The 14914-nt window shown below is 32.6% G+C and overlaps 1 protein-coding gene across 1 annotated transcript in view; it reads left to right on the top strand.

Annotated features, from left to right (window-relative positions):
* LOC137406935 (multidrug resistance protein 2-like) overlaps nt 1-14914 on the top strand; it is a 33043-nt gene that overhangs the window by 17163 nt on the left and 966 nt on the right. Inside the window, exons 5-9 of the mRNA XM_068093536.1 lie at nt 3163-3298; nt 6235-6406; nt 7184-7308; nt 9368-9593; nt 11621-11734. Of these exons, the coding sequence (XP_067949637.1) occupies nt 3163-3298; nt 6235-6406; nt 7184-7308; nt 9368-9593; nt 11621-11734 (773 nt within the window). The remainder of the gene's footprint in view (nt 1-3162; nt 3299-6234; nt 6407-7183; nt 7309-9367; nt 9594-11620; nt 11735-14914) is intronic.

A 14914-nucleotide genomic window follows, 5' to 3' on the forward strand; every position in this document is an offset into this window, starting at 1 on the left:
ATCTATAGCTGTATCCATCTAACTATCTATTGCTGTATCCATCTAACTAACTATAGCTGTATCCATCTAACTATCTATTGCTGTATCCATTTAACTAACTATAGCTGTATCCATCTAACTAACTATAGCTGTATCCATCTAACTATCTATAGCTGTATCCATCTAACTAACTATAGCTGTATCCATCTAACTATCTATAGCTGTATCCATCTAACTATCTATAGCTGTATCCATCTAACTATCTATTGCTGTATCCATCTAACTAACTATAGCTGTATCCATCTAACTATCTATTGCTGTATCCATTTAACTAACTATAGCTGTATCCATTTAACTAACTATAGCTGTATCCATCTAACTATCTATAGCTGTATCCATCTAACTACATTACCTATAGCTGTATCCATTTAACTATCTATAGCTGTATCCATCTAACTAACTATAGCTGTATCCATCTAACTATCTATAGCTGTATCCATCTAACTATCTATAGCTGTATCCATCTAACTATCTATAGCTGTATCCATCTAACTAACTATAGCTGTATCCATTTAACTAACTATAGCTGTATCCATTTAACTATTTATAGCTGTATCCATCTAACTAACTATAGCTGTATCCATCTAATTATCTATAGCTGTATCCATTTAACTATCTATAGCTGTATCCATCTAACTAACTATAGCTGTATCCATTTAACTATCTATAGCTGTATCCATCTAACTAACTATAGCTGTATCCATCTAACTATCTATAGCTGTATCCATCTAACTAACTATAGCTGTATCCATCTAACTATCTATAGCTGTATCCATCTAACTATCTATAGCTGTATCCATCTAACTAACTATAGCTGTATCCATTTAACTATCTATAGCTGTATCCATCTAACTAACTATAGCTGTATCCATTTAACTAACTATAGCTGTATCCATCTAACTAACTATAGCTGTATCCATCTAACTATCTATAGCTGTATCCATCTAGCTATCTATTGCTGTATCTATCTAACTATCTATAGCTGTATCCATCTAACTAACTATAGCTGTATCCATTTAACTATCTATAGCTGTATCCATCTAACTAACTATAGCTGTATCCATCTAACTATCTATAGCTGTATCTATCTAGCTATCTATTGCTGTATCTATCTAACTATCTATAGCTGTATCCATCTAACTAACTATAGCTGTATCCATTTAACTATTTATAGCTGTATCCATTTAACTAACTATAGCTGTATCCATTTAACTATTTATAGCTGTATCCATCTAACTAACTATAGCTGTATCCATCTAACTATCTATAGCTGTATCCATCTAACTATCTATTGCTGTATCCATTTAACTAACTATAGCTGTATCCATCTAACTATCTATAGCTGTATCCATCTAACTAACTATAGCTGTATCCATCTAACTAACTATAGCTGCATCTATCTAACTATAGCTGTATCTATCTAACTAACTATAGCTGTATCCATCTAACTAACTATAGCTGTATCCATTTAACTATCTATAGCTGTATCCATTTAACTAACTATAGCTGTATCCATTTAACTATCTATAGCTGTATCCATCTAACTAACTATAGCTGTATCCATCTAACTAACTATAGCTGTATCCATCTAACTAACTATAGCTGTATCCATTTAACTATCTATAGCTGTATCCATCTAACTATCTATAGCTGTATCCATTTAACTAACTATAGCTGTATCCATCTAACTATCTATAGCTGTATCCATCTAACTAACTATAGCTGTATCCATTTAACTATCTATAGCTGTATCCATTTAACTAACTATAGCTGTATCCATCTAACTATCTATAGCTGTATCCATTTAACTAACTATAGCTGTATCCATTTAACTATCTATAGCTGTATCCATCTAACTAACTACAGCTGTATCCATTTAACTATCTATAGCTGTATCCATCTAACTAACTATAGCTGTATCCATTTAACTATCTATAGCTGTATCCATCTAACTAACTATAGCTGTATCCATTTAACTATCTATAGCTGTATCCATCTAACTAACTATAGCTGTATCCATCTAACTATCTATAGCTGTATCCATCTAACTATCTATAGCTGTATCCATCTAACTAACTATAGCTGTATCCATTTAACTATCTATAGCTGTATCCATCTAACTAACTATAGCTGTATCCATTTAACTATCTATAGCTGTATCCATCTAACTAACTATAGCTGTATCCATCTAACTAACTACAGCTGTATCCATTTAACTATCTATAGCTGTTTCCATTTAACTATCTATTGCTGTATCCATCTAACTAACTACAGCTGTATCCATCTAACTATCTATAGCTGTTTCCATTTAACTATCTATAGCTGTATCCATTTAACTATCTATAGCTGTATCCATCTAACTATCTATAGCTGTATCTATCTAACTATCTATTGCTGTATCCATTTAACTATCTATAGCTGTATCCATCTAACTAACTATAGCTGTATCCATCTAACTAACTACAGCTGTATCCATTTAACTATCTATAGCTGTTTCCATTTAACTATCTATTGCTGTATCCATCTAACTAACTACAGCTGTATCCATCTAACTATCTATAGCTGTTTCCATTTAACTATCTATAGCTGTATCCATTTAACTATCTATAGCTGTATCCATCTAACTATCTATAGCTGTATCTATCTAACTATCTATTGCTGTATCCATTTAACTATCTATAGCTGTATCCATCTAACTATCTATAGCTGTATCCATCTAACTATCTATTGCTGTATCCATCTAACTAACTATAGCTGTATCTATCTAACTATCTATAGCTGTATCCATCTAACTATCTATAGCTGTATCCATCTAATTATCTATAGCTGTATCCATGTACTTCAAAAATAGGACGCACTTAATACATTTGTACCCAAACGGGTTTTATAGGTTTCTTATAAAACAGTCATTTTAATAGTTAACCTAATTCTAACATCTATTTTAAAATATAATATTCTCTACTATCTACAATCTTACAATCTACACACAACATCCAATTGTATTATTATATCTATCATTCGTTCACAGATAATTACACGTATATGGTGGTCTATAATTGGTGGTCTATATATGGTAGTCTATATATGGTGGTCTATAATTGTCAATTAATTGAGCGTTTTCAGGAATAACATTTTGGACATGGACTGGAGAAAGACAGGTTCGCAGAATCAGAACAGCGTACTTCAAAGCGGTGATGAGACAGAGTGTTGGGTGGTTTGATGAACACAAGAGTGGAGAGCTCAACAGTCACATGGTCGAGTAAGTTTTTATTATTATCTCCCCCTTGGTCATTTTGTGAAATCACATGGTTGAGTAAGTTTGTTCACAGTTGCTTAGAATTGTTTCACATTGATCTGTTTGTTAAGTAACATGGTTGAGAGAGTTGTCCGCTATCGCTTGTAATAGTTGTCGTGCCCTGACCTGTTTAAATGTTACATGGTTGAACTAGCTACTTATAGCAATTGTTATCTACTCTGGAGTTGACTTTTATTTAAATTTACTTGAAAGTAAAGATTAGCCGCCAACCTGCATTCTATTTACAGCCCACCTACGTTATATTCTAAAGTATCTTTGTTAATGTTAATCTCTTGCTTGTTATGCAGAACTTTGTATTATGGTGAGTTGTTGTATCACGTGAGTCGAAAGGAATTGAAGATACAGTAGGTTAGACTGTTATAGGTCGATTACAGTATAGCTATATCAACTTTCAGTGAATCATCATTAGTTTTTTAGTTTTCTAGTTTTCTAGCTGACCTTTTGTAATTTCATGTGCAGATACTAGCATGTATTGTATCCCACCTGTTTATGCAAATTTACATTGCGGTGCAAAATATTTGATGCATAAATAGTGTAGATTTAGAGACTGAACTTGAGCTGTATATAGTTTACAATCTAGATGCAGTCTAAGGTCAAGGTCAAACAGTGTTTGCATATGACTGAATGCAATAAGAAGAACCAATTTTAAGCTCTTTACTCTGTTTATTTCTACAATGATATCTGTCTTTTATCTCTGCCTAATATGCTATACTTTTTGTATTAAATTGTATAGTCCAACATCACTTTGAATTATATTATTTCATATTTTTTACTACATGGTTTATATTATGATTATTATATAACAATATATTTCACGATATTTATTATGTCACAGTATATTACATTATATTAGATTACAGTAAAATGTGCTTAATTATACTATGATGCTTTATATTATGCAATTTGTCCTACGACCAAACACGAGCAAAGCGATTGTTTGGGAGATTTATGATAAATGCACATGTGCACACAACTCTCGAAAAACTATCCATTAACGGCTGTGACCAAACCCTTGTACCGAAATCTCTTCAACAAATTTAACCATTTTTGTGTAGAGTCGTTCAAGTATAATAATGATACAAAACACATATAAACCTATTTAACAATGTTACCAAGTCTTTGAAAGGTTACCGAAGTATCCTAAAACTAACCCATCTGATCGGATGATACATAAATAGACAGATTATTTTGGCCTAAAATCAAAATAGAAACTTGAGAAGCCTTTTTTAATCAAAATTAAGACCAGCCAACGAAACGCCAATAAGGCCGTGCGACAGATAGTATAATCATTAAGTCGTCCAAATTTCACGAGAAAAACGTGCACATTTCACCAGTCTATGGAATTGCTAAATTGCCAAAGGTATCTGTAATTAATTTAGAAGTACTGAAAAGTGATCGTTTCTTTTTTGCCAATTTTATTATTCGAATTAATTATTTGATTTTATAAAAAAATTGTAATAGTATATAATTATTAGAATAATCATTAGAATTTACAACATCAAAGTATATAATGATTGCATTGTCTAATCGCCGAAGGTTTCTTTAATTAATGTAGACCATTTGAGGCGTAGACCGATTTACAGGTACGAAAATGTTGTACACAGTTTATTAGCCTTGGTTTTTTGTCCAATTACCGAAGGTTTCATTAAATTATCTAGAACATTAGCCAGATTTCTTTACATCTTATCTACAAGTTAGGCCCGAACTACAATGCCCCTTTGTGACAAGAATATTTCTTCATTTTACTCCAGTTTGCAGAAAACTTCCAGACGCGTTAATGCTAATGCTTGCTTTCTGTTACATATCGCTGTCAAAACCATTCTACATTCCACACAACCAATTTTCAACTTTCTAACACAACTTTCAAACTGTGTATATTACACGGCAGCTTGCCATTTTACTTTTAATATTGCATTTCAGAGATATAATAAACATATTTCATTATTGACGTTGTTAGTTAAATTACGTACAGTAGGTTAGGCCTACAGCTTGAATTAATATTTATTTTATATTTGTAAAACATAGGTTTGAGATAGTAGTAGATTAGGTCTGATTTTTATACAACCTTTTGTTTTGCATAATTGACCTTTTGAATTTCATTTCAAAACAACATGACAACTACCATGGACATACAACTTCTCAGAACACCACGTCGTCGCACTGGCCGTCGACGTGTCTCCCAATTATTACAGAGGAGGAGAAATAGAAGGTCTTCACAGCAACCATCAACATCAAATGCTAATGTTCAACAACACACTACTCAAAATAATAACAACAAGTCATCTGATTCAGAGAATTCTTTAGTAGATGTTGTAGGCTTCGCCTACAACATCTGCCAAAGAATTCTACTTTTGTAGAATTCTGACCTTTTGTAACTACTTTTTCAACAACCAGCAGTACCCTTTTTTTCCAATATCACTTTGGTCGTGGGCTGTATAACAGGGGAATTTCTAGTATTACAATATAAAATAATGTTGTATTATAATGTACTGTAACACACTTTATAAGATGTTATACTATATTATATAACATACTTTATAAGATGCTATACTATATTATATAACATACTTTATAAGATGTTATACTATATTATATAACATACTTTATAAGATGTTATACTATATTATATAACATACTTTATAAGATGTTATACTATATTATATAACATACTTTATAAGATGTCATACTATATTATATAACATCACGTTCTACTAAATCCTATTGTATTATGATGCATTATATTACTGTATTTTATATTTAAATATATTACATTATATTAAAGTACAGACTAGATATTATTTCTCAAATAATATTCTGTTCATAAGGGCTATCTATTCAGATAATTAAGGTTACCCTTTACAAAAATCCATTTGATTCAGGGATGTGGAAAAACTCAACTATGGATTTGGTAACAAAATGGCTCTCTTCATTCAGTGGTCGAGCACTTCGGTTAGTGGATTTCTGGTGGCCATGTCTGTGTGCTGGAGGCTAAGTCTGGTGACTAGTGCTACATGCCCGCTTTACATCGCAGTTCTCATGCTCGCAATCAAAGTGAGTTTGTCACAGAAGCTAAAGCTTTACTGCAATAAATTCTGATATCGAAAAATCAAATTCATTTAGGTATAAACATTATATTAGTAAATATAAAACCTATGTTTTTTTTCTCAGATTCAAATCATTCCTAAAATTAATATTAAAAAATGTTTGCATATCAATTATAGCTTCTAAATACAGTCCACGTTGAACAATCTCAGGAAGTCTTAAAATATATATATTACCTTATCGGCAATAATTTCATTTCAAACCAAAATTATTTTTAGATTGTACCTTATAATAATCATAAAACAAAAAAACAAACAAAAGAGTGCAACCGTAAGCCGCTAAAATAAAATAAATGGTTTGACAAATAGTGTTAAAAAATATTTTTTTGACACGAGCGGGTATTAGGTGGAAGATATTTAAAGCAGCTGGCAATGGTATGTTCAAAATAATTGTTCGATGTTGTGTGCAGTTTTTTCATATCACGCGGGTTAAAATGAGTTGAAGATCTGGAACTGTCATGTAAAAAATGAAGACACAACCTATGGAAGATTTTAAAACTTATAATTGATGTAAAATAAACATGTAACAAAGATGAAGTAAGAAGATGCAGAGATTTGGAAAGACCATTCATTAGAATAAGGTATGCTAAAATATGATGTAAAGTGTTTTTTGTTAGAGTTTATCTATTATCTTTACTAATATTAACTTGTATATCGTTTCTTGGTATATTACTGAAGAGGCTCAATGACCTCTCGTAAAAGCTTCACACAATTCTACACTATGTAGTATATAAAGAAGTGCATAAGAAGAGAACTTGAAGCTTCTGCAAAGGCAGGTGCAGTGATACAGGAGACATTCAGCTCTATCAAGACTGTCGCTGCTTTTGGTGGAGAACAGAAGGCTGAACAGAGGTACAGTAATACTTCAACTTATGAGTACTCCAACTTACGAGAAACTTGAGATATGAGCCAGCTTTTAAGCAAGTTTTAGCACTAACATACGAGCCATGTTTGAGATACGAGCACGCCAGTCAATTGCCAAGTATGCCGGAGGTGTTTTATGAGAACAGCATCACTCTGTATTTTTCAACTGCTCAGGTTATACTTTTGTACCGTGTTTTTTATGCGCGATTTTCAGTGCAGATTTATGTGAATTAAAAGTACTGTGGGTAGACCGAAAGTTTGCCAGTAAAATGAAAGATAATGCAAAGAAAAAGCAAATGATAAAAATTGATATTAAACGGAAAATTATTGAAAAATATGCGAAATGTGTATGCGTGATTGAGCTAGCTCAGCAATATGACAGAAATACATTCACAATTATCAAACAGAAGGATTATATTCAGGGCATTTAATTCGCAAAAGGACTAACCATAGTTTTTAAACAGCACAGCGATCTTACCAATCCCTGATGGAGAGACTGCTCAGGCATGGGATAAAAGATACCTAAACAATTGGCCGGTTACAGCGTAACTGAAACGACGCTATGTGAAAAGGCCGGCGTTATCTATCAAAACTATAAAAATAGACATTTGGACAAGTTGGCTAGTGGTCGTGCATTAACCCTTCGTGACGACACCTGTGTTTGTCCTTTTAGCAACATGTTGAAAGGGCGAAAAAAGCAAATGTCCTTAGATACCTTAGATTTATCTTACAACGGCCGGCTAGTCGTGAAAGCGAAACAAAGGAAAAATTAGCTAACCAGCGAGAAACTTCAAACTACGAACGCCGAAGAAATTTCAATTCCGTTAAGTTAAAAATGAAAGTTTGCTTTTAGGTTTGCTTTTAAGTTTGTCTTTTAAGACTTTGATAAAATCCAAATTTATCAAAGTCAGCTGTAGTAATGAAGGTAAGTAGTAGTAAAGTAATGTAGTACTCATATCTCCCTCTTTGGCAAATGCTAGCGTTAGCCGCGATTGTATGTATTTAATTTTACATTTTAATTAATCACATTTCCTTGCATTATTTTTTATTTGTTGTTTTTTGAAAGCATGTGGTAAGTTAAGTTAGGACAATAACCAACATGTTCTTTCTTTTACAATATCTTGTTTTGAGTGTTTTATTTGCATTTTTTTGAGTATGGAGACCAATCAATATATATTTAATTGTTCTATATATAAACAAATTGCACCAACATGCGAGTAAATTGACATACGAGCTCAGTCTCGGAACGCATTAAGCTCGTAAGTCCAAGTATGACTGTAACAGGAGTTTTCATTTTTGGAACTTCTTCTCGATTTAATCATATGGTAAGAAAGGAAAGTTGCCTTAGAGCTCTCTTAGTAGTAAGAGTGCTTTTAGGTACTCTGGCCTCATCGCTCTAAAGTTTGTATTAATATGCTTTTCATTGTCTGATGGTACATGATGTGCAATATGTGAAGTCTATTAAGGGCTATAAATGTGGAGTTATCTTCTACCTGATGCATCCAAAAATTATGATTAATGTGGCTACTACTTTGTTGATTAGAAAGGGCTGCCCCCAAAGGATGAACAGTTAGTTATCAGACTTAATAAGCATTAAACCCCAACAGACATCTGAGGCTGAATATTCTCTAACACATTTTGAAAGCAGATGTATACCGCTGGACAATTAAGCCTTTATGACAAGGTTTTTATGTACCAGCATGTATCCTGATCATCATATAAATACTTGAAACTTTAGTGCAACTGTGAGAGACACACTATTGGAATTCTACAAAGTGAATAGTTTCTATGATCAGCGCTGTCTACTTTCTAGAGAAGAGTCTTATTTCATAAGCTGGTGTTGTCAGTATTCCATAACTATGACTCTGGTGTTGTCAGTATTCTATAACTATGACTGCAATTGATGTCATTACTCTGTATGTATCATTACTCCAACTCCATAATCTCTTGACCTTATAACCTCATGACCTAACCAACAACATCACCCTCGCTGCAAATGCTGTCATGGCCACCGATCTTATTGATTCTATCAGTGTTATGGTGACAGTTTACAAGCAGCCTTGGAAACAGACACGGCCTTAGCGTTCTTGTTGTTTACAAGGTTGTCAGCAGAGTTGAATGGTGTACAGAAAGACAGATCAAAGAAGGCAGCAGCTCAATGTGTGTTAGCGAGTATCATCTCATTTGCTGGATTTTGCCTAACTGCGCTCGCTTTGTGGTACGGAGGCAAGCTCGTTAGGGAGGAGTGTATGGCTCCTGGTATTATATTGAAGGTAATGTTTTTGTCCTTCTATTACAGCAAATTTCGCAAAGCATATTATTTTACAAATTACGCCGTGCTTGCCAAAGTACACATTGCCAAAGTGCTCCATTACATGACGATTTAAAAATTATTCAAATAACAACCAACCAGTTGTTACGCGATTAATTGAAATAATTTTTATTTCAATTAATTACAAGTGTTTAGTTTTATCTTTGTTAGATTCAAACACTCACATCAACTACTCACAACAACTGCCACTCACATCAACTGCCACTCACATCAACTGCCACTCACATCAACTGCCACTCACATCAACTACTCACATCAACTGCCACTCACACCAACTACCACTCACATCAACTACTCACATCAACTGCCACTCACATCAACTACTCACATCAACTGCCACTCACATCAACTGCCACTCACATCAACTGCCACTCACATCAACTACTCACATCAACTGCCACTCACATCAACTGCCACTCACATCAACTGCCACTCACATCAACTACTCACATCAACTGCCACTCACATCAACTACCACTCACATCAACTACTCACCTTGACTGCCACTCACATCAACTGCCACTCACATCAACTGCCACTCACATCAACTACTCACATCAACTGCCACTCACATCAACTGCCACTCACATCAACTGCCGCTCACATCAACTGCCACTCACATCAACTGCCACTCACATCAACTGCCACTCACATCAACTACCAACAAATTGATTCTCAAAGGCTATAAAAAATAACCAAAATTAATAAGTCCGATATCCTAAAAAAAGAGTGAGTGCAACTGTGAGCTTAAAGGTTTACTTGCAACAAAATTCACATGACAGTTATTTGGTATCAAAAGATTCACCATGTCTTACCCTGTTGTGTTGTAGGTTCAAAATATGTGGAAATTTAACTACAAGCTCTTGAAAGCTCAAAAACGAACAGTTAATGGCCGCCATCACGAAAACGCCTTAGATTAGAATCCCTTTCTAAAACGGCTCAATTGGGACGTAGTTGAACAACACTTTCATGCCACCTCATTCGTCAAAATATTTTCACAAATATACTTCACGCATTCAATTAAACCGAGTCTATTGTCTTTACAAGTTTATTTCATCATCATTGTAATGTTGTCACTTTGAGCGCTGATATCTCAAAACTTAAAGTGAACATTCGTTCAAGTTTAATATCATTCTCTGATAAACATGACGAGCCTGTTGGTTACCTGTGATAGTTGAAAAATGCTGCAGAAATTAATCGTGCTGTTTGGCAGGAAGTATGGGTCACATGATCAGATTACGACTAGACCATTAAACCAAGTCGAAAAAAAAACTGTAAAGTAGCGAGCATCTATATTTGATACAGGCTTTTCTGTGAACCCGAAGTGTTGGCCATAAACTAGTGCTACGAGACGTTTTATAATGAACCTTTTATTGGCCTTTCAATACATGTGATAACATCACGTGACAAAACAATAACCAAATTATTTGAGTACGTCACAAAAATAAATTGATTCCAACCTACGGCGTTTTCGTGATGGCGGCAATTAATTGTTCGTTTTTGAGCTTTTAAAAGCTTGTAATCACATTTCCAATATTTTGCATCTACAACATAGCAGAGTAAGACATGGTGAGCCTTTTGATACCATATAACTGTAATGTGAAATTTGTTGCAAGTAAACCTTTAAAAACTACGCTCCCTAATCTGATTCAACGCGTCCAGTTTTAAGCCAAAATCAATGCTTATGTTTACATTAATCTATTTTTAATTGGTAAATTTTTATTATTTATGCATTATTCTCATTCATCAACTTAATAAACTCAGCCATAAATTCTAGACCGTTATCACTCATGGTCATCATTGAGTAGCTTAGCATAGGTCTGAAGAATGTTCTTGGTATAACCATAGAAGTTTTACTGACAGTTTTTCACTAAATATATGGCTCTTCTTTGCAGCAAGTAGCGATATCTATCATGGTCAAAGAGTAATTACATTTCTTATTCTCCATATTTTGATCCATTTTTACAGGTCTTCTTTGGAATCCTCACAGGCACCTTGTACATGGGGAGTGCTGCTCCTCTGTTGGAGAACTTGGCTAGTGCAAGTACAACAGCAGAAGTCTTATTCTCTACAATCGATGATGTAAATTAACTACTTTCTATTCATGAAATCTCTTGCCATCAGCATCCCATATGATAACTTATCTAAGTAATAAGACTTATCCAGATAATAAGATTTATCCAGGTAATACGACTTATCTAGTTAATAATATTTATCCAAATAATAAGACTTAACCACGTAATAAAACTTATCTAGTTAATAAGATTTATCCAGGTAATCACACTTATTTAGGTAATAAAGATTTATCAAAGGTAATAAAATTCATTCAGGTAATACGACTTATCTAGATAATAAGATTTATTCAGGTAATAAGATTTTAAAACAAGATGTAGCTAAAGTCGGGTAGGGCCCACTTCTCTCACTCAAGATGCAATTTTACCAAGTTTTTAATAGGTTCTAGTTAGTATTAATAACAGGAGGCTAAGCGTGGTTGGGTTTCACAACTAATCGTCACAGCTCGTTATGTCTTGTCCAATATCTCAACTAACTGATATATACAAGCGGCCCTCACTGTCACCCAGCAAACTATGTCAGCCCTATCTAAATGAACGAAATGAAGAATATTTGCCTCTTGCATAGCAGCCAACATCTTTATGCAGCTTTAATCTTTGTTATGAATAGCATGATTTATCTCATGTTTCTATATTCTATTCACTTTAATCTTTGTTATGAACAGCATGATTTATCTGATGTTTCTTTATTCTATTCACTTTAATCTTTGTTATGAATAGCATGATTTATCTCATGTTTCTTTATTCTATTCACTTTAATCTTTGTTATGAATAGCATGATTTATCTGATGTTTCTATATTCTATTCACTTTAATCTTTGTTATGAATAGCATGATTTATCTGATGTTTCTTTATTCTATTCACTTTAATCTTTGTTATGAATAGCATGATTTATCTGATGTTTCTATATTCTATTCACTTTAATCTTTGTTATGAATAGCATGATTTATCTGATGTTTCTATATTCTATTCACTTTAATCTTTGTTATGAATAGCATGATTTATCTCATGTTTCTTTATTCTATTCACTTTAATCTTTGTTATGAATAGCATGATTTATCTGATGTTTCTTTATTCTATTCACTTTAATCTTTGTTATGAATAGCATGATTTATCTGATGTTTCTTTATTCTATTAACTTTAATCTTTGTTATGAATAGCATGATTTATCTGATGTTTCTTTATTCTATTCACTTTAATCTTTGTTATGAATAGCATGATTTATCTCATGTTTCTTTATTCTATTCACTTTAATCTTTGTTATGAATAGCATGATTTATCTGATGTTTCTATATTCTATTCACTTTAATCTTTGTTATGAATAGCATGATTTATCTGATGTTTCTTTATTCTATTGACTTTAATCTTTGTTATGAATAGCATGATTTATCTGATGTTTCTTTATTCTATTCACTTTAATCTTTGTTATGAATAGCATGATTTATCTGATGTTTCTTTATTCTATTCACTTTAATCTTTGTTATGAATAGCATGATTTATCTGATGTTTCTTTATTCTATTCACTTTAATCTTTGTTATGAATAGCATGATTTATCTGATGTTTCTTTATTCTATTCACTTTAATCTTTGTTATGAATAGCATGATTTATCTGATGTTTCTATATTCTATTGACTTTAATCTTTGTTATGAATAGCATGATTTATCTGATGTTTCTTTATTCTATTGACTTTAATCTTTGTTATGAATAGCATGATTTATCTCATGTTTCTTTATTCTATTCACTTTAATCTTTGTTATGAATAGCATGATTTATCTGATGTTTCTATATTCTATTCACTTTAATCTTTGTTATGAATAGCATGATTTATCTCATGTTTCTTTATTCTATTCACTTTAATCTTTGTTATGAATAGCATGATTTATCTGATGTTTCTATATTCTATTCACTTTAATCTTTGTTATGAATAGCACGATTTATCTCATGTTTCTTTATTCTATTCACTTTAATCTTTGTTATGAATAGCATGATTTATCTCATGTTTCTTTATTCTATTCACTTTAATCTTTGTTATGAATAGCATGATTTATCTCATGTTTCTTTATTCTATTCACTTTAATCTTTGTTATGAATAGCACGATTTATCTGATGTTTCTTTATTCTATTCACTTCAATCTTTGTTATGAACAGCATGATTTATCTGATGTTTCTTTATTCTATTCACTTTAATCTTTGTTATGAATAGCACGATTTATCTGATGTTTCTTTATTCTATTCAGATGCCAGAAATTAACTAAAAAAGCAAAATAATTTATTAGCATCTGGTAGAAATGAGCCAGAGTGAAACCTGTCTAAAAGCTCACACAACAATATACCAGACATGAGACTTTTTCACTATTCAATAAAATTATGTTCAACAAAGAAATTTCCTAGGATTTTTGTATATAATTAATCCTTAAAGATGATGAAGACAGTGAAAATAACAAATTCAGCACCATTTCTTATATGTATAAACATTTTGATATCCTTGTACAAGTAGCACAGTATCAGTGCATACAATTACACACAAATCTTATATGTGTATGCGAGTACATTTGCCAAATCTGGGTATGTCACCCGTGTGGAATAACTAGGTTAAATGTATTAGTATACACAATGTTTATACAAACTGTTTATACACATTATGGCCCAGACATGTTTGCTTTGTAATATGCTATTTGCTTGGTAGCGAATATTTTACTATTCAGTGACATTGTTAGTACGCTGGAGCACTCTATATTAAAGAATCTTTCAGGAGTGGTCTGTGTAGCTACTCACTGAAACTAGGAACTCTTCTATGTACTGAAACTAAATTCTCTCCTATCTAGTGAGACTAAGTTTTCTCCTATATCCTGACACTGGGCTAACCGGTTTAACGGAATATTTTTACAAGTAATCATTATAATTGGCACGGTTACTTTTTTAACCATAGCACACAAATACACGCGCGCACATATAAATGCACATGAAATATTTTGTTTTCAATTTTTGTTTTTACTATTAATTTTTATTTTTAAAAACCTAAGAAGAGAATCCCTAGTAACAAACTTCCTCCCAAATCTCAAGTTATTATAAATAATAACTGTTGTCGTAGTTTATAGAGGTCAGCGTGCAACTATTGTCGTAGTTTATAGAGGTCAGCGTGCAACTGTTGTTGTAGTTTATAGAGGTCAGCGTGCAACTGTTGTTGT

Source organism: Watersipora subatra, chromosome 10, assembly GCF_963576615.1.
Source record: "Watersipora subatra chromosome 10, tzWatSuba1.1, whole genome shotgun sequence".
NCBI classification, from domain to species: domain Eukaryota; kingdom Metazoa; phylum Bryozoa; class Gymnolaemata; order Cheilostomatida; family Watersiporidae; genus Watersipora; species Watersipora subatra.